The sequence below is a fragment of the Thermobia domestica genome, chromosome 3 (genome assembly GCF_964235325.1).
Source record: "Thermobia domestica chromosome 3, izTheDome1.hap1.1, whole genome shotgun sequence".
Lineage (NCBI taxonomy): Eukaryota > Metazoa > Arthropoda > Insecta > Zygentoma > Lepismatidae > Thermobia > Thermobia domestica.
The window spans coordinates 130,036,960-130,059,183 of NC_137456.1; the positions used below are offsets into that span (position 1 = coordinate 130,036,960).

The 22,224-nt window shown below is 35.5% G+C and overlaps 1 protein-coding gene across 1 annotated transcript in view; it reads right to left on the reverse strand.

The window, feature by feature from the left end:
* Positions 1-22,224, reverse strand: part of arr (low-density lipoprotein receptor-related protein 6) — a 131,820-nt gene that overhangs the window by 69,681 nt on the left and 39,915 nt on the right. The window contains exons 2-4 of the mRNA XM_081751693.1: positions 6,709-6,803; positions 2,466-2,582; positions 1,329-1,519 (exon numbers count right to left, since the gene is read on the reverse strand). Of these exons, the coding sequence (XP_081607819.1) occupies positions 1,329-1,519; positions 2,466-2,582; positions 6,709-6,803 (403 nt within the window). The remainder of the gene's footprint in view (positions 1-1,328; positions 1,520-2,465; positions 2,583-6,708; positions 6,804-22,224) is intronic.

A 22,224-nucleotide genomic window follows, 5' to 3' on the forward strand; every position in this document is an offset into this window, starting at 1 on the left:
TGAAAAGACTTCTCCCCATTCGCCTCAATATAAGTGTTTTAACACAATTTTTCCCAACCTTCATATTCATACCCTTATTACGAGCACTGGTCCCTCGAAATGCCTCGTATAGTTAAAAAAATTATATAATAATAATAATAATAATAATAATAATAATAATAATAATAATAATAATAATAATCACCACTTTCATCAATCATTCGTCTCCTTCAGCCTAAAAGGCATAACAGTAGGACATTAAACTACAAAAAAACCTGACTTTTCGACATTTCGTTAGTTTAATTTCTTTCAATCTCATCTACACTCAAATGCACCCACTGTCAAGGCGAAATTAATTCTTTTGATTCATATAAATTACTGACATTTTTGTAACATATAGATTCCTCACTCACCTACCTCAAAACATACCACTACTTAGATTCACATTTATTTTAACTTCATACATTTATTTATTTTTATTGGCATTTTTGTTTTATATTCTTGATCACCATTATGTTTTTATTTATATTTTCTTCTTTATTTTTAGCTAATATCCATACGGAGATTCAGACTGTCGTATCAAAATGAAACATGATAAAGGGGTGTAGTATTGAAGTTTATGAGGCAGGAAACTTAGGGTCCGTGAAGCCAAAGTAAGGAGATATACAGGGTATTATAGAAGTCTGGGACAACCACTAAATTCGGAAACATTAAGTGCAGTTATAGTTGTAAAGCAGAAGTCACCAACATAGGGTGTGTGACTCGGAGAAATGTTGTTAAAGGTCCACACACAACTAAGACCGCCATCTTTGAATCACTCATTTTATATATATATATATATATATATATATATATATATATATATATATATATATATATAGATAGATAGATAGATAGATAGATAGATAGATAGGGTCATATCAAACCTGTTTTAGGGGAGAATTTGCAGAGAAAACCATTGGTGAAATAAATTTTGTAAAAGCTGTTGTAGATAGCAAGATATCCTTTAGATAACCCAAAAACCAACTGTCCGATTTTATCAGAGCACACTGTATCTAGTTGATGGTACTTAACAACACTTGTCCTTACATATCGATACATGTTCATGGACAAGCCAACATATTAAGCGTTATAATCGACAGACATTAAAAATCTGTTGCTTGACCTGTTTATGTAGACTTTAGTATCTCTAAAATATAATGCAAAAATTTTACCTTTCGATATTATATAATTTTCTACCACGAAGATGCCTGCCATTTTCACAATTACTTTCTCTTGCATCACATAAAGCTATCACATGTATAATTAATTACAAGGTTCATACACTTCTTTCCAAAACAGAAACTTACCCTTCTGATGGAAAAAGCGCAATTGCTCTTGGTTGATCAAGATCACTCCAGAATAAAACTTTCCGGTATTTCCCATCGATGGTAGCCACTTCAATTCTATTTGTTTCACTATCAGTCCAATAAAGTTTATCTGTTAACCAATCACATGCAAGTCCATCTGGTGAAATTAAATCAGTTGTTGCAACATTTATCTGTAAGTGCGAAACAAAAAAAGATTAAGGTTACTTTTCATAATATTAATTTAAAAAATGAGAGAGAGAAAAAAAATTGACCCTTAAGCTAACCCTTGACTCAATATCTCATTTTACAACCAATGTAAAACTAATATTCTAGTTTAGTTGCATAAATAATACCCAACGAGACATTGATAAATTAAGTGAAAATGCCCTTGTCGTGCGTATATCAGAGGTAGGCTGCTCTCCTACCTAAGCCTTCAATACAAATTCACAAATAAACATATGCAAATATAAGTGCTTTAGCTAGATAAATAAACATTGTTTCACATACTGTATACATATATGTTGCGTAATTCGAGATAAAAGTCAGATTTAAGGTGTATTAAATCAGGTAGGAGTATGCAAGAATATGGTCCATTCCTACCAAATCGAATTTAAATTAAGTATACCACCACTTCATATCTTAATGAAAATGTTACCCGAGTAACAAGCAAAATGATTTGTTCTATTTTGTATCGAAACACACCACTTGTTAATTTTATTCAGTTCTGCTCAACTTGCTTGGATATAAATTCGATCTTGAAACTGGATTAATATCTATGGCACAGAACTTATTTTACTAACAGATGTTTTCAAATTACTGTATAATGAGATACTTACAATATCACAATTAAATCATATTATGTTACATAATTAAAGAAAGGACTTTTCGACAATTAGTTTGTAATTCGAACATTTCAATTTCATTGAAAAATTAGACGCTTTCGAGCCAAAACATGTCAACACATTCTGGGCTCAAGCTGGGCCCCAGGTTATAAAGTCGTAAGTCGGATATAGCTGGTTATAAACAATCCAGCCCGTGCAGACTTCTAACGTTATACAGTCATTTCTTATTTGTTTGACTTTTTCTTGAATAAAATACAACTACATACTTATACTCACAACTTACAAAAAAACATACCTTTTGATTGGATGACCCATTGAGAGAAACACACTCTATCACCTCCAGTCCATAATCAGTCCAACATACCAAATTTCGTCTATAGAAAAAATCCACGGCAGCACCTTCTTCCAGATCCTACAATTGAAATTGACATAGGAGGGATAAGCAATCCATTATATTGATTTATTTTATTTTATTTATTTTAAATTCTAGTAAAATGATGAAATATAAATATACTTGAATCGTGCGTGATAAGTATTAACTTTAGTTTCGTACCAAGTTCTGTTTTTAAACAACGTAAACATAACTAAATTCATTCGTACTTTCAGTAATACTATACACATAAAATAGTACCAATGGTTGAATGGATCATTCCGTAGTTAATCATAACAACACACCACGTTCAAGACTGGCTGATAAATGTTTGAAGTGTCAATTGTTTTGACTAAAGTATATGGTGCATCTAATTGATTATACTGTTATTAACAGTGGAGTGGAACTTTCAACTTCAAGCCTCAAAATTCAAGACTGCGCGGGAGAAACAGTATAAGTCAGAAATTGGCCAAAATGAGATAAGTCAAAATTGGAGATCTATGTGTCATGCTCCACCTCCGGTTACTTTGGTATAAGTCAATTCTAAACGTTAGTTGAATAATCGCGTCTTGGAACTGTTAGTATAAGTGATTCATACGTATGCTTGGTAAAATGAAAAAAAATCGCCTCCTGAAGACCTACGTTTTCTGACTTATACTGTTTCTCCTGCACACTTTAGAATTATTTTTCTCTAGTGTCAGGGTTGGCTGGTTTAAACCAGCTAGTTTTTTCAAAAAAACCAACTGGTTTAAACCAAAAAACGAAAAATGTTCGTAAAAGTGTAACTAGTCGTAAAATCTTGAACACACATTTATCGCGTTTCACTCCCATATATTATTCGTACTATATTCAGACCTAAATTCCCCATTCTTTACTCAAAGAGATTATATTACTAAAGCAACTTTTTTTTATGTAACTTTATGGATGTTTCTTTTGTGATTTTTTTTATAGTTTGTTATTATTGTTATGTAACCAAATGAAAATTATAAACATTGTTTCGTTCTAGTAATGTTTACTATTGATAAAATACATCGAAATGCCGTACTTTTTTGGAGAGGGGGTCATAAAATCCCCACGAGAGGCAATTATTGAAATAACAAGAATCTTTGGCAACTATTTATGTATAAATGGGTCAGAGCCAAAGTGGACTCAAATAATTCATATCTTTATTCAATTTTCTTACTGATATGCAAAGTAATTTGTTATATTTCTTTAACTTGAACTAATAAAAGTGGTAGTGAACTGACTTGGACTAAATTAGTTCTTCTGTACTCTGTAGTACTTTGAAATTGTCCATATGTAATTCTGTATAATGGATCCACTTGTACAATTGTTTATCTTTTTGTCCTTCTGTACTAATGACTCTTGACGATTATATTAACAAATATGTAAAGATCAGGAAACGTATTTTTACCAGGAGTCCTTCGTGAGTGAGTCGGCAGACATATCGCATTTGTGGCCAATTAGTCCCGGTTTCGAGTTCAAATGGAGGACAATTTCTCTTGGATGTAAGCCGAGAAGCTGTTTGGATTCCGCTTTAAGCTTATGTGACCCCTTCCAGCGTAACCCGGTTGTTGCATACTAACACTAAGGCGAAACAAGCTTACTTCTGTCCATATGTGATATAAACACATAAAGCAAATTATTTAAACAAAAAAAAAAAAAAAAAAAAAAAAACGGGTTTAAACCAAAAAACCTGTTTTTTTGGTTTTTTCAAAAACCATGGTTTTTGCCAACCCTGTCTAGTGTCCATGAAAATCGCCGTCAATCGCTGTATTAATGGTACACATGCACCGCGCAGTTGTGATCTGGATCTGTTTGATTAAATAACTGAAATATTTCAAAAGATAACAATTCAACTCCCCAATTCCATAACAATCATAAAATACAGTGAAATTTGTGTGTAATGAAAATCATGTTAAGACAAACAGGATGTTTGATGAATACTTATTTTCTGATTATAGTTTCTTCTCCCTTCTTTCACCAGGTTTAAGTAATACCATGAGAACAATGTACGCTATTTTACTTTCTTGCACACAAACAAAGAATATTTTATCAAAAGATGCATACATCATATACCAAATAAAAACTGTTCTTCAAATCACTGTAAACAAGGACTAACACTGGTTCTCTAGTGGAAGTGCCTCAATCACTGTCGTTATCTTACCAATTCAATAAATGTTTAAAAAAAAAAAAAAAAAAAAAAAAAGTTAACATGTTAACTTCAAAAATGACTTTACTTACTTGTGACTCCTAAAAATACTTTGTACTTTCTAGCTTTCGGTTCTTCCCTAAAGTCTTGTTCACGGAGGATAAAAATAAGAGGAAAATCAAGAAAACCATCAGGAAAAATAAAATAAGAAAGAATGGACACACTATGGCAGAGTAATGTGAAGAATACCGACTAGGAGCTAAGACAAAGTGTTCTGCGCACTGCTCTAACCCGTTGAGACCGTTCTTTTCTACTTTTTCTGATGTTTTTCCTCCAGTTTTTATTCTCCGTGAACAAGGATCTAGGCAAAAACCAAACGTTTACCAGCCCCGGAATAAATTCAGGCTAGTTCAAGTCTTTTCTTGGCTAGTACATACACATTGCAAGATAACATGAAAAAGAAATCAGAGTAGCTAGCCAGTACAGTCTCATAGAACTGATACTCCATTATACCGTGATCAAACTCTTTTCAAGACATTTTTCGTAGCCAGGAGGCATGAATCCCCAGGATACTTTCTTTGTTTCTTGGAGTGGAAAAATTCTTGCGCTGCCCCTTAATGCACTCTGTCATAGATATCCGCTCAGGTTTACAATTTATCGAGGACTTTGTGTTCGGGCCAAGCTCATGCCATTAAACTGAAAACATGTAACTATATTTCTCGAGTTTTGATGTCAGTCCAAAACATGTAGATCATTCTAGTGAAACTGCAGTGGACTGAAGTTTAGACTTTATGGTGTGACTGTGTAAAATTCCAAATTTCTAATAGCATTTTTTTTTTTTTTTTTCAGGTGCATCGTTTAAGTGAAATCCTTTTAAGTACGAGTGTGATATCACGCAGTTTCTGTCTGCATGAGCTGAAAATACTGTGGACATTCACCGGCAACTGAAGGATGTATGTGGAGACAGTGCACTTGCAGCTAATACTGTTTGCAAGTGCGTGTGTGAATTCATGGAGGAAGGGGGCATCAACGAATGATTTACCAAGGATTGGATGCACAAGTTGTGAGACAACCCCTGCAAACATTGCCCGTGTTGGCAGCCTGGCAATGAGGACACGACAAACTGTGGAGGATATCTGCAACCGCACCGCACTGTGGTACACATACCATCTGGCTGACCATCTGAAGCTGAGAAAGAACAATTCATGTTGGGACTCTAGGAAGTTGAAAATGTCCTGCAAGATAATCGTCATGCCCTGATAATAAGAGACAGTACTGCCAATAGGGAATTATTTGACTCCGTGATCACTATGGAAGAAATGTTTATTCTCGTGTTCAATCCCAAAATAAAACGGCAGTCAAAACAGTAGAAACATTCGTACTCACTCCCACCCACAAAATTTCGCACGGATCTCTCAAACGAAAAAGTTCTTAATGCCATATTCTAGGATAAACGGTGAGTAATTCTAGCTACGCCTGTACTGAAAGTACACACGATAACTGTACCGTACTGCGTGCAACTTTTGAAGAAGAGATCGTTTCCTCCATTGCAAGTAAATCGACAACAGGTCTGTGTTTGTTTTATAATTTTTACAGCACAAACATATCGAGCTCTCCCTGCACTCAACCTATTCTCCAAATCTTGTTCCTAGTGACTCCTATTTCCTAAGATCGAGGATTCTTTGCGGGGTATTATTTCACTCACAACTTCTCTCTGAAATACAGTATACCAGTGTCTCAAATACACACCCCAAAATAACTTCACATATGTTTTTGGAAGAGGGACACTATGACGGTGTGTAAAGATGGTGATTATGTTAAAAAATGATTATGTTGAAAAATGTTGAGGCCTCACTCATATCATGACGAAGTTATATGTAAACGGCTACTTTTGACACGTACTTCACATAATCCACATTCATAATTTGTTTACTAGAAATAGCAAAATTTCTAAAATCAGTGTATTTCTGAAATTCAGACTCATTAGAGTATTAAACGGGTTTGGGTAAAACTTACCTTAGCAATGGTGGTGATTTTGGATAGCTGCTTGGAGTTGGATACATTGGCGAAGCGGATGTCCTTCTTTGTGGCGAATAAAATATGTGGATCAGCTAGAAAAGAAAAAACAACAGTGTATTACATTATGGGATACATGTACTATAAATATTACTATTATCGATATGATATCGGGTAGTTATGTAGTCCAAATATTTTTTCCCTTACCCTTCTTTTTTTTCCCTTACCCTTCAATTGTAACAATTGATACTTTGATTGGATAAACTATATTTCTTTTTCTCGTAAATAGCAGACTCGGGTACGTATTTCTTTATCATTATAGACGAAAAAAGAAATTCCGACCAGGGCCAGCTCTACCATATGTGCAACACGTTCACTTGCACGGGGCAGCAAGTTTCGAGGGACAGCAAAATATATCATAACTATATTATTTAAAATAAATATCTCTTGTTGGAAACAAATGTAATGATTATGGTTGTTAAATTTACTAAACTGACCTTCTATTTGAATACCACATTCATAAATCATGTTTAGATCGAATTAGTTTAAGGTCACATGGATAGTGCTAAAGCAAATGTTCAAACATATCCCAGCATGAATTTCTTGATTGTTCTCAAATACAAGAACTCAATTCTCGAGCAGTAGCAAACATTTGTACCATTTAGTTAGTTATCAGTTTTGTTACGAAAGGCAGAATTGTCTTTGTCACAAACAAATTTATCATTGAAGGTGGAAACAACTTTTTTAAAAAAATTTATCAGATGTAGAAAGAAAATCAAGAAATAAAAAAAGAGCTAGTTGTACTGGAATTGGAAACCGATATATTGAGATTGCAGCTCGATATTAAATTCTATAAAAAGGATTACCATCTGATGTGTTTGCTTTATCTTTAACTAACATAATAGATTATCATTTACATAAAAAAAAAAAAACAGACACAACGAGATTGTATTTTCATTCTTTAGGCCTTTCTAAGTGTGAGTGCCTTTCCTTCTCCTTCGTTGTTCATGATGGGGTAGCATATTTAAAATCGTGGGTTTTAAGATGATGATGTTTCTGGAGAAAGGGGGCGGAAATTATCCCATGGCACGGGGCGGTAAATTGCTTAGGGTCGACCCTGGTCCCGACGAATTCATAACAATCCCTTCTGGTATCAGTTTAAACGAGTCTCCTCACTACATTAATTTTTGTTTGGATTGGACTCATAATGCATTCCTTTCTGTCATGTGACCCTTATCTGCAACCAACACAACAAGTTATTGTATTTTAACAACTAAAGGTAGGAAAGGTAACAAAAATGTCGGTGTTGGCAACAGAAATTATTTCTACATAAGAAATAAAATCTTTGACTTGCAAAGCTATTCGTCAATTACTGTGCATAAAAATGGATTTATGAAAGGTATATTAGCATCCATTTTCCAATGATGGTAGGGCCTATGTTTTGGTCACTGAAAAACCACACACGGCACGTCTTCATCACTAAAAAAACAGAGGCGGTATGGCATACCACCGCATACCGTATCACTTCGACCACTGCGTAGACTCATTCAGAAAACACCGAAATCCCAGTGCCAGTAGCGCGGAACTGTCGTTGGAAAATTAAGTCTGAACTGTCATTTGCTCTGTATAGAAGTACAACCAATTACAAAGCCCACTTGAAGCTTATCGAATTAAATACAAACTAGAATTAAATAGTACCTCGAAAATTCGCTTATCAAAAATGGTTTCATTGGAAAACCGTGTATTTTTGTAATGTGTCACACTGCCTTTGTAGTTTTATTACTTATTACTTTTTAAAGTTTTTATTTACTTTTATTACTTTACCCTTTATTTCCATTTTCACGTTCTCTTCCATTGTCATTTACTTATGATGCTTTTCATTCATATTATTTAATCCATAAGGAATAATCATGGAGAAAATTAACTGAATATTTCGGTGTTTTCTTTCTTATTTTATTATTATTATTATTATTATTATTATTATTATTATTATTATTATTATTATTATTATTATTATTATTATTATTATTTAAATTTGAGTATGATTTAATATTTGTATTCACAATAACAATCCATGAAGAAATTTGTTACGAGGTGTCCATCGGAACACGTATTTTTGAAGGTTTCTACGGGAAAAATCATCATCCATTTGTTGTATTACTTATGTGTTTTATTTACTCGTGCAAACATTGTTAGTGTTCTTGATAACGAGATAATTACGTGCGAATGCCACGAAAGTCTTTTTCTTTTCTTTACTTTGTAAACGAGGTACTTTTACGATGCGAGAGAGAGAGAGAAAGGAAGTTCTCGGAAACCAAGCCACCACCACACAATGTCTTGACGTGTCAAAACGTCTGGAAACAAGAACCTCGTTTGCTGAGCTCACAACAGAAGAACCAGGTGTTCGCTTCGCTCGTCTTAAGTTGTTTGGTTGGGTCCTTCACCAGAAAACTACCTGCCTCCCCTTGCACACAGCGATGCTCTCACCCTCGATGTGCTTTGCCTGGAGAGCAGTTGACCGCAGGATCACAATTTACAGTCGCTTCAAGGTCACTCGTTCCCGAATTGAATTCTTATTTAAAAACGAAGAGGAAAAGAAAAGAAAGAAGAAAAAAGAGCTTTGGTTGCTTGAAAATCTTTGTGTAGTTTTTCAAGCTGAACCTGTAGCTGTTCAATATAACATAAAATCAAACTCTGGACGGTCCACGTTATTTTGTTAAGAGTTTTACAACGCAAGAAGTTATCACAGCTGCACACAAAATTAAGGTGAAACAATAAACACTTCAACTCTTGCATTCCAATATATATAGAGTTACGTATTATGTCTCACACTCCCACATAAATCTAATAGTCACCAACTTAACAACCTACAACTTGTTTACTTTGTGCTAGAAAGAACTTGACACTTCTTGTTTCCAATTTCATGCTATGCAAGTGGTAACAGAAGCAAAGCCTGTGATTATGTTCAACAGCAGATTTCAAAATACTCGCAAAATTTAATGTTTTCTTTAATGTAAATCGAGCTTATCGAAAAATGCAAATTATATTGGTAACATTGAAATTTTCCGATTATTAAAAATCTTCTGACCAGATAGGCCTAATATATTATTTCTTAAAATTGTTACACATTGTTTCAGTTTTAAGAAATAAATGTAATACTCTAGTCAGAAAATTTCTTTAACTTATTATTATTATTATTATTATTATTATTATTATTATTATTATTAATGGAATAAGTTCTAGAGTCGTAATAGATAGTGTTATATTAAATTGTCCGTGCAAACGAGAACAAGCATTATTATGAAGTGAAATTTCTGCTCGAAAATAAACGAGCATTCAACCCCCCTTTCCTTTTCATTATTAAGAAGAGAAAAAACTTGGATTCTTTTTATTAAAATAACTAGAAAAAATCAAAACTATCTTGATTTTTTAGATTTTAATTTCATGGTGTTATTTTTTCAATGCTGATATTTTCCTTCGTTTATTTTTGCGGTCCTTTGATAAATCACTTCATGTAGCACAATATTAGCGATTATAACCTCACATACTGTAGAACTCTAATTATAACCAGAATCCTTGGTAAATATTCAGCTGTTCATTCACCGGAGTTAACTTAATACCTGTCTGAATAGTATCAATAGTACTTTTGCTACAGTCATCTGTTCTAATCATTTAAAAAAAAACTGAATTAATTAGCTAGATACATATAATTTTAGTTCTGCAACTAGGTCTATATAAGGCATATGTATGTATATGTGTATTAACTGTGAATTCTTGATGATAACCTTAGAAAGAAAGGAAAAATATTTTTTTAAAAGAATGAATTTATACAATGTATTAAAGAAGTTTTTCGTTTAGTGGAGTAATTTGAAGTAATAGGACGAATACTATAAAAAACACTAGGTGCTTTACGTGGCTCGCTTTAATCCAACCATTATAATCAATCACGTTTAATGTTCTTATAATCTTAATTTCATTTCTTTCTTCTACCAAAGTAAAGAAACTTCTCACTTTATAAAAGCATTGTTTTTAAAAGTTTTTAAACTTTTTGTTATGTTTCCATATTCAATCAGTTCTTGAAGTCTATACAGTTATTTTAAAATCTGAAACTTAAGTCATGAAAATCTCCTGGATATCACACTGCACATGCCAACTCCACAGTATTTTTGGTTGCATAACGGAAAATGATATAGTTGGCAAAGAAAATTAATACCTCAATCCTATCCATAAAAGACAAACATGTCAGTGTGTCACGCTAACTCCTAATATTAAAGTTACGTTAATAGGTATGTCTACTTGCTTGTCTGTTTGACAACTATAGACATCACCAGCATGCAGGCGATTTACAAACTTAAAACTATTGTAATGATTTGATTTAATTGTAACTCAGAAATTGGACTTTTCAATTACTTCAAAATAGGGCAAGGACCATATTGAGATTTGAGCATTAATATTTGTACATTTCTGCTGTGATATATTGTGACAATTTAATTGGAACTTAAACTGTTTCAATTTAATTACAATGATAGTGATGATACCGAACATGAACGTGCTTTATTGTTTATTCTGAAACAATATTTAGATTTGAGCATTAATATTTGAGTAACTACAAATTAGTTGATAGGTAAACTAATATCATACACATTAACAATTAGAGCTCTTAATTAGGTACAATTTTAGCCTATAGAGCAGTGAGTCGAAGGCTCGAGCGCAACTAGTTAACTTTTACAATACGATGAGCTAAATCGAAAATTAGGAGGTTTATGTATTTATTTGGAACTGAGTGAAATTAAAATTGCAAGATTTAAATATAACAAAAAAAGTAATAATATAAAAATGATTTCTCCGCATACATTAGTGACAGCATCTCGATTTTGACTGTGTTATGCACGAATTCGGCTGCCACATAACGGGTTATTAATGCACCATCACAGCACTCTGTTGATTAAATATGAAGAAATTATTCAATCTCGACAGATAGATGGAGAATTAACACAAGTATTCCCCATCTGTGAGAATTGTCGTTGCGCAGCGACCGCTCCGCTACCACTGGTATGTCATTGCATTTTAGGGTCGGCTTTCAGTGTAATCTTTAGATTTGATTATATCTTTCCGCGTTTAAGAGATATTCAGAATTATATCAGCACCTTCGCCATTTTTCGAATGCTTCTCACGGTAAAACAATGTCGTTTTCAACCTATGGTCATTAGATCTTTCTTTACGTAATTTATTGACTATTATTATCTCCTTCAGTTTGTCGGTGTACTATCATACAACCCTGTAGAAGAAATGCGAAGTGCGAAATACGACGCAGGCGCAGCGAAGAATCGTGAAAGTTGTACCGATAAGGCAATAGCGTGTGATGTGTCTGCTGACAAAGTAGTTGTATAGTGCTACTTCTAGCGGCACCGAAAGTGAATTGAATATATATTGTAGTACTTTTCATACTTTGATTGTTCCATCATAGTTAACCTTTTCAGGACGGATAGGAATTTCAAGAAAAACGTTGACGGCCCTAGTACCCCTTCTAATTGTCACAAGGACAGGAACCATACCTTGTTGTAAAGCTTATGGAACATTGATTCTAACGAGCTAACTTTTGTGGTCCCCGTGTCAAACCCGTAGAAGAAAAAAAAACTTTTTGTAAAAAATGAGATTTTTTGTTTTTGGAAATTTGTGAGAGGCTGACAACACTGTTTCTTGTACGCATGAAAAAATATTTTCACGAATACGCTAGACATTGGGTAAAATCATGTAAAAAGATTAAAGGCGAACGTTCAATATCACGTTGCAAACGTGTTTTCTACGAGAATCACCCACTACAAATTTTTCGAAATATATTTTGGGTTACTCTGATGTTGGCAACCCTAGCGACGCCCCTAATTGTCACAGAGATATAATTTATACCTCGTTGGAAAATTTATGGAACACATATTCCAACGAGGTAACTTTTGTGCCCCCCGTGCCCAAGCCGTGTCCAACTTGTAAAGAAAGAAAAATAATAAAGAAAATTAAAAATATATTTTTATGAAGTTTGTGGGACTATGGCAACACTGTTATTTGTCATACGCAAGAAACAAAGTTCTCACATATACGCCAGACATTGGTGACTATTGTGCAAATGAATGAAGGGCGTATAATAACGGAGCAAAAAAAATCCGGAACATCGTACCTACGTGAACCATTCTGTATATTTTTCGATGGACTGACGTCTACCCTGACTTTACCAGCCCTTGCGACGCAACTAATTGTCACAGATATGAACCATACCTCATTGCAAAGCACAAGGGAAACAGATTCCAACAAGGTAACTTTTGTGGCCCCTTGCGTACGACAAATAACAGTGTTGCCATAGCCACACAAAGTTCCAAAGTTTATTTTCCCGACTTTTTTCTTCTTCTTTTAGGGGTTGGGCACAGGGTGCACAAAAGTTACCTCGTTGAAATTTGTATCCCATAAACTTTCCAACGAGGTTAGGCTTACATCTCTGTGACAATTAGGGACAAGTTTTCCCCATCCCAAGTGCTGAGGGGAAGGGGGAACTAAAAACATCAAATTTCCCTAACCTTTCCGCTATGAGACACCCAATGTGAAGAAATGCACACCATTGGAAAGTTCCATCGTTCCTGAAGAGATGGACATGAAAATCATCTCTCTAGATTAATTAGGAGCCGAGCTGTGGAAGTTTAAACTACTGGCTCAACCCTTGAGCCGTTCGTCCGGAAAAGGTTAAACAGCGTCAAGAACACGGATCTGCTGTTGGACGCTCCAACATTGATACTGGTGATCGATTTTTCGTGAAAAAAAAAAAGAAAGAAAAGAAAAAAGAAAATCGATTTTCAGTTTTGAAAACCAAAAATCTTGAAAACCAATTTTCGGATTCGGTTTCAAAAATAGACTTACGGTTTCTGTTTTCAACACCAAAATTCGATTTTTGGTTTTCTTTCTTTACTGAGCAAACGTTATTTAAGATCAATGTGAACGGAAATAATGAAACGAAGTGGAAATAATACACTCGACATCTGAATTATTTAATTTATGCTACAAAGTGAGCACACAGTAGTAATGTACTACGACATACAAATTAAGTTATACACATAATGCATGGTATGCACGTACCTTGCGTGAAAGGCGGTTATGAGGCTCACCTCCACTGCGCGTGAGCGCTGGTTTAAGTCCTGAGGTTAGTGCAATGTAACATAGTAACTGCAGATGACAAACATTATCTACACGACGACATATAAGATTATACTTGCATGAGAAGATCTGCTCACAACTTTGCAGTCCAGCGGAAACAAATGAACCACGAATACGTCATCTTTAACATGTCTATTGCAGCACTAGAGAGCCGCTGCGGATTATACATTTCTTTGGGTGTCCGCCACACATGAACATGGCTCGGGATTTAAAAAAAAAAAAAAAAAAAAAATGACCCGTCCGACCATATCACACATTTCCAGTCACCATGTTGTAGAGGTCTGTACGGGCTCAAGCCGAGCCCGCGGGCCGGACTCAGGCCTACAAAACGCATAGTACTTTGGGCCCGGGCCGTAAATTTTTAAATATATCACCATATTTCTCGGGCCCAACTTTGTAAATATAATGCAGAACGATATTGATTGATTGATTGATTTTGAGTTTTACGTCCCGTTCAGCAGCGAGGCTATATGAGACGTGGACCTACTGATTAACGTGGAATCCGAACCACATGAGCTCCCGCCGGGAATCAATGCAGAACGATAAATCACCGTTCTTTCTGGATCGTTCTTTCTAGAGAACTTTTAGAGCACAACTGCAAAATTAAACCGCTAAGTGCTGTAAATAAAAATACAATTTTGCGTCAATTACTAACTCTTTGCGGCATGGGGACCAACGTTATTTTGTACCCCTTGCTGCACGAAAAAAAAAAATTAAAATTTTCATGAAAAATATACATGTAGACAATCTTAAAACACACCAAATAAATTTAATTTTATTTTTCAGTTAATAGTTGGACGAAAAAATGAATATCAAAGATGGTAACTTCCCACCGTGCCTCAAGGAGTTAAGTTTCTGTAATTCGGGCTTATGTGAGGCTCATTTGGTTATCACAAGAGCTCGGGCCTAAATGATAAAATATATTTCGGACTCGGGTCGGGCCTCACATTGTAATTTCACGGGCCGGACCGGGCCCGGGCTAAAAATTCCGGCCCATGCAGACCTCAGCAAAACTGAGATCGTGTTAAAGTGTTATTGTCACTTATCAGCGGTTTCGCCCGTGAAACCTGATCGCGTATGACCTTGTCACGTAACTAGCGGCGTATTGTGATTGTAGATACAGGCTGCGGGAGGTGCTGCTTGGGTTCCTATGTCACTTGCACCACAGTCACACGACGAGTGACAATCCACTTGAATGCTCGGTGAGACCTGTCATTGTGGATTTTCCGATCACTGTTCCTCTTTACCAATGTGGTTTTGCCGGAGTTTTGAAGGCCATCATCATCTTGCCACTATCCCTCGCAATACCAGGGGCGACGATTGCCCCCCCCCCGAAGAGGAAACTATCTTATTTTATATATATAAATAAAATCCATCCCAAAGTTTGGAGCCCTTAAAAGTAGCAGTATGAACCCCCCCCCCCAGAAGTCGGTCCTGGATCCGCCCCTGCGCAATACTTACCACTTTCGTCATGCTTGCACCATATTACTATGTGCCAACAACTTGGCCTTTTTAGAAAATAAAGTTCGCCTATTTTACACTATTACGGTCTGCTCAGTTCACTGTACACTCCTTTCTGCGTAGGGAGTTTGCCCTGACACCACCAACAACAACCCTTTGCTGCGATCATTGCCAACCCAGATTTCTAACGTGTTTCCAACTCAAGATGCTTCCATTAAATTGATAAGTGTCTGTGCAAATATAAATGTTTGTGTGTGTTCAACGAAAGAAATAACATCCACCTCCTTTTTAATCTCAGAACTGTGACAGCTTGCCACATATAGCTACATTAATCCTTGCTGGAAAGTTAGTGGTCATCCATTATTGGGAAATTCTCGAGTTACTTATTTCTTAGCTACCATTTTGTCATTGTTTCAGTTTTGCAGGGCCGTAACTTGTGGGGTGAAGGGGGAAACTGCCCCCAGAGAAGCTCCCCACCGTTCGAGTTGGGGGCCCATTTTAAGACAAAATGTTCTTACTCCAAATACGATACGAACATGAAATTATAAATGAAGCATCAAACAGGTTCACTACATTACATAAACAAAACATCCTACAAAAGATCAATAAAACTAAAACGAGTCGTGGACTCATTTCAGTACAAAATGTCTACTATTAGGGGTTCTAGAAATAATATTTATTTGTATGGTTGTGAGATTTGTCAATACTGTCCCTTTAATTAATTTGTCATGTACGGAACGGACCTAGGAGCATAACTAACGGCCTTGCAGACCTTGCCGTGAGGGAGGGGGCACAGGCTCCGGGGGGTCTATAAAGAGTAAGAGAAAGATGGAAAGAGGGGGCCCAAGAATTGGAAAAACAAGTTTTCTGGGGGGGGGGCAAATACGCGTATTAATGCTTGCCCCCCCCCCAGAAAAAATCCAACTTACTGCGCTGCAGTTTTGCATATTTGTACGTAATAATTCTTTCGAATAACTATAGAACTGCTAACATTTTCAAAGAAGATTAGGTGGATATGTGTAGATATCTTGAGTCCAAAGTTGTGCTGTAAAAGGAAGAACAATATAGTGTGTGATTTCCTCCCTTCATTTGTCATAATGTTATTTCAAAATATTTATAGATTTTTTTTTAATTTCTTATTTTAGGAAATCACACTCAATTACGTTTATTTGCAGCTTCATGAAACGAAGATATTCTTCACGAAGGTTTTCCACCTATCGAAACTAAGTTGCTTATGCAGAGACTATTTACATCACCATACTTATTTTTAAAAATGCGATCCGAAACCATGATTAGCAAATCAACTGAAGCATATTAATCTTGTAGATTTAAGATGCCTTAAAATAAAACTCCACACAATATTTGGATAAAATGTTCATCGAATATATACATACAGAAAAAGCTACGTTCACTTATGTTCACAAGTACGTGTTCGCTCTAATTATCCATTGATGAACTATATTCAAATTTTGATTGTAATCCAGTGGTTTTAGTTAGTTCTTTAAGTATTAATATTAACCAACATACAGGAATAATGTACATTTAAGCAAGTATATTCCCACTTGACTCAAAGTAGAACATTGTAATACATTTTCTTTTATTTCCTTTTTACTTTCAAATTATGTTATGCATCAGCATGAGAAGACTCGTACCACAGCAATGGTCATTCTCTTCTAACCACCTATTCAATTCTTCTTATCGGAAATTAGGAGGCACGGTGGCTCAGTGATAGAGCGTTCATCTCTGGTGTGTGTGGTGTCCATGGTTTGATCCCACGCCAAGTGGACTTGTGGTGGACAAACACTGTGTTCATAGGTTTTCTCGGGGTTCTCTCGTCTCCTCCAACTTTATTCATTCCACCACTACATTCATTTCTCATCATCACCATCTCCTTTAACCTGGCCGGCATAAGTATGGGACGTAAAGCTGAAAGATTTCATTTCAAACCGAAAATGATACAAATGAAAAAAAAAAAAAATCGGTTTCAACTTTGATAACCATAGAACAAAAACGATAATAGCAAGAAGTTGTTCCTTGAAATTAATTCAGTGTTCCAAGAATCGGTTCTTTTTTGACCTTATCTTTCTAGAAAACCCCGATAAATGTAGAAATCGGTTAAGACTTATGGTTTCTATTCTGATCCTCATACATCAAAACAGAAATAGGTATCGAGAAATTATTTCTCCATATGGTTCAGCGTCTTAACAATAGGTTCCACCTCCGATGTTACCCATCTATTACAACCGGAAGTGACAAATCGATCACTTCCAGTTTCAATATTAAACCTGATTAGTTCCAACTTTCCCCACTGGTTTCAGTCTTCGATACACGAGGTTCTGGGTTCGATTCCTGTTGGGAGAGCCTTCAAGATTTTGAATGCATTGTAACAGTTCCGATTCCAGCTTAAATGTAGGTCCACATCTTATATAGTCACGTTTTGCAAGGGACGCAAACTTCCATCATACAATCTACTGTACTTTCACAATGTGCAACTCAAATAACTTTTTCTTTACAATATGAAGTCGCAACTTATGTCTAATAGGCTAATGGACTTGTTATTCGGAATCGAACTAGGAACTACGCTCATAATGAGAGAGAATGCTACCTACTCTTCATTTACCATTCTGGTTATTGAAAAAAAAAAAAAAAGATTGTGGAATGTTTTTCACATGCAATTTATTCTCGGTGGATTTCTGCTATCAAAAAAAAAAAAAAAAAAAAAAAAACATGATTATCCATACACTTGAAGGTATATGGAAAATATAAGCGACGAATATAATTTTTATTCTGCAATATATATAGTTTAACGCCCCATGATTACCACCGAGGCTAAGGGAAATGATAATGATATTATTAATAATGGTGAAATAAAGAAATTGAGAGGAAACGGTTCAACCTGAGGAAACCATGTACATGGTGTTTGTGTACCACAAAGTCCATTTCGCAAAGTGATGTAGCATTCGCTGATATTCAAACATTAGAATATTTTAAAATATTCACCTTGTTCGAATAAATACGTGATAGTCAGATCATCAAATTTTAACATGCCTCAACACACTATTGAAAATTAAATGCACAATATTCCGAGAGGCCACCCTCACATTCAAAGCTAACGAGTTCAATAACATTTCACATTTTTCCTCTAGTGGAGCAATGAATTCATCCTCTCAAACATCTGCAACCATCGTGCCAAGTGCCCTCAGCATTGCAAATGCGATCAGAAGCCAATTCACATACTCTCGTGAACATGTATAACCAAACATGCTAAAGATATGCAAGTGCCTGCATTGTTGATCCAAGATTTTTCTTTTTCTTTTTTCTTATTTTTTTATTATAGTCTAAAACAATACATGTAAAGTAAGAGAAAACAAAGAACCGATCATAATCTTTCCATTATGCGTCTTTTCAACTTTCGTTTTAACTATAGTTGAAAACACTTCGTGTTTGCATAACTGATAAAATTATCTCGACGCCCAGTTCAAATGGCCGAAGCAAACGAGCAGCTACTCAATTTAATCTCGGCCCCAAACAAGCCCACTTGGGTGGTTCTTTGCATTATAAATCCCTAATGAGAAACGGGTTGTGGAAGAATGATAATGATAGGTGGCCTCGGGTTATGTACATTCTCTAACAATTATAGTCCCTTTTTAGTATTCCACCAGGTAAAGTTCCCAACCTCACCCAGACTGCATGCTCGCGTGTACTCCCACCTTCGAATTTTCTGCCTCAAGACAGCAACCGAGACCAGTTTTACGAAGTCCGTATCAAATATGCTCCTAACAAGGTACTGCATGTATTTGACAGCCTCTAACTCAGACACTTGATGACAAAACATGATTTTTCTTCTCTTCCTATGCAGACTCAAATAACTTAATTTTTCTGCTAAATTGTGCTCTCTGAGGAATATTAAAATTTTAAAAAAAGAAATCTACATTTACATAAAAATTGTGTTTATGGGCTTGTATGTAATATCTGTTGTAGTAGTATTTTCAAAACTGTGCGCCACCGTGGCTCGCTTACGGAGGCACAATGAAACAGTATTCGATAATACAAATTATGAAGTTTGGGGCCATGTTCTATCTGGGACGGCATGGACAGATCCTGATACACTTAAGACATTACTCAACTCAATAATAACCGTTAACGAAAAGCATTAAAAAAAAAAAAAAAAGATTTGGTTTGTATACGCAGAAGGCGTTCGATAATTAATTCTAAATAATTAATTTTGCAGCTAAAACGGTCATCGGGTTTATGTATATGTAGAAAATTTCAGAGTTCTAGTTAGTAGGGAAATTCGTGAAATTTACACGTTGCAAAATTTTACTCTAACAAACAGGAAAGTAACTTAACAAGAGCATTATAAAAATGTTTGGAACACCATATTACATTATCATAAACAGAATATACTACTATAGATCTCATTCTGTAGAAAGTGCTCAAGATTTTACGAAATTTACAATAACATTTCCTCAAACAACAGTACAAGATACGCTTATCACTGAGACAAGAGCACTATGTAAAAGCTTGATCACTTTGTAATCGGAAGTCTATTGTTCCATACTCATGTTGATCATATAAGTACAGTACATGCGAAAAATTTTGTAGTCGCATTATACTTCCTTCAAATTGAAGTTGAAAAATCGCGGTGGGCCAAATAAACGACATAATAAGTAAAAGACAATCACCTCGTGCCTGATCTCTAATAAATCCAACCACCAGAATGGCGCTAGCGATATGGAATGTGACTCGGGCGCGGTGGCTCAGTAGTAGAGCGTTCACCTCTGGTGCTTGGGGTCCCGGGTTCGATCCCAGCCCCCGCCAAGTGAACTTTGTGGTGGACAAACACCGTGCTCGTGGGTTTTCTCGGGGTTCTCCCGTTTCCTCCATTTCACTCATCTCTCATAATCACCGTCTCCTTTAGCCTAACCGGCATAACCGTGGGACGTAAAACTCAAAGATTTCATTTCATTTTTTTGAGAAATCCTGCTATAAATTCTCAGTAACAGCCATCAAATTTCTCTCTCAACAACTACGTGTAAGAAGCTGGCTCTGTGGCTCAGATACCACGTTAAACTGTAGGTCCACATTTCATATAACCTCGCTGCTGTAAGGGACGCAAAACTCTGATTTAATCTAATATATTCTACGAATAACCTTTGAAAAGTTTAATATAAAATTTAGCTTTTAAGATAAAAATGTAATTTAATGTCTATTTGTAGCGCCGAGGCCACAAAACGCTGACCTACAATTTAACATGAAATCCAAATCCCAGAATCTAATAAATAAATAAATAAAACATGTTTTGCATCATAAGCAATAATAATTTTTTTTTGCTAATAATATGGGACAGAGTAAATTATAGTATATAACTAAACATTATACCCTTTTTCAAAAAGAATATACAGTCGCTCTCACAATTGAGCGTACACTTGTAGATATTATGTTAAAACTGCTATAACGTCTACGTATATAATATTTTGTTCCCATAAATTAGCATGGGTCTATGTTGAAGGAGTTTGAAGCTTGTTTAGCCAATGCAAGTAAGAATTTGCTGTCTTTGGAAGGATATATGCGTACTAGGGCCCTCAGGATATAAAAAACAAAGACACAGAATTGAGCGTACACCTTAGTATTTGTCTCCATTGCAAGACTATAGAGGGGGTACAAGGTGCAATAGGCCTTACTCAGTGAACGTTGTGCTTCATCAATATCTATCTTGATGTGTCGAATGTGCCATGTGAAAACAAAAGCAAAACGACTGGGAGAAAAGAGACAACTATGGAAGTCAGAAACTTAATAGTGAAGTTCGCTTTAAAGGTAAATCATTGCGTCAAATTGGACAGCTTGTGCATAAAACGCATTCTACAGTGCAAACAATTGTTAACAAATTTAAATATGAAGGGACAGTGCGCAATAAACGTGGGAGGAGTAGAAAATCTATTGTAAATAAGCGACAGCAAAGAAATGTAGTTATGCAAATAAGAAATCCATGTCAAAGTGTGCCAAAATTTGCCACGAAAATTCTATTTGAGACGGGAAAAGCAATCTCATGTGAAACGATACGTAGAACGTTGAGAAGAGCTGGATATCGTGGTCGTACAGTCAGAAAGAAGCCATGGATAAGTGAAAGTAACAAAGGTAAAATATTGGCGTTCGCTAAAAAGTATGTTTCACAGCCTCTTACATTCTGGGATTCAGTGATATTCAGTGACGAAAGCAAGTTTAATGTGTTAGGGTTAGATGGACTGCAGTATATGTGGCGGCAACCCAATAAAGCCCTACAACAGGAAAATCTACGACCTAGTGTCAAACACGGAGGTGGGTCCGTAATGTTGTGGGGCTGTATGTCCGCTTCTGGTGTCGGTAACTTGGAGTTTATTGATACCACAATGGACAAATACGAGTATTTGTCAGTGTTAAATAATAATATCAAGGAAAGTGCTAATAAACTTGGTATGGGGTCATTGTATTTTTTCAGCATGGCTACGATCCTGAGCATATTGCCAATATTGTCAAACTGTGGTTACTATATAACACTCCAAAAAGGTTGGAAACCACCACAGTCTCCGGATTTAAATCAAATTGAGAATTTGTGCTGGGAATTAGAAAAAAAAAACAAGAGCAGAAACATAAAACAACGAATAAAACTGAGTTGGAAAGGGTTCTGCAAGAAAAAATGGAGCAAAATTCTTCCTTTAGTGACTCACAAATATGTACACTCCAATATATGTATATGTAAAAGGTTAGCTGCTGTAATAAAAGCCACAAGTAGTGCCACAAAATAATGAATATTTTTTTCTGTTCAGTAATCAAATGTGTACGCTCAATATTCGAATGTGTATTCAAGTGTGTACGCTC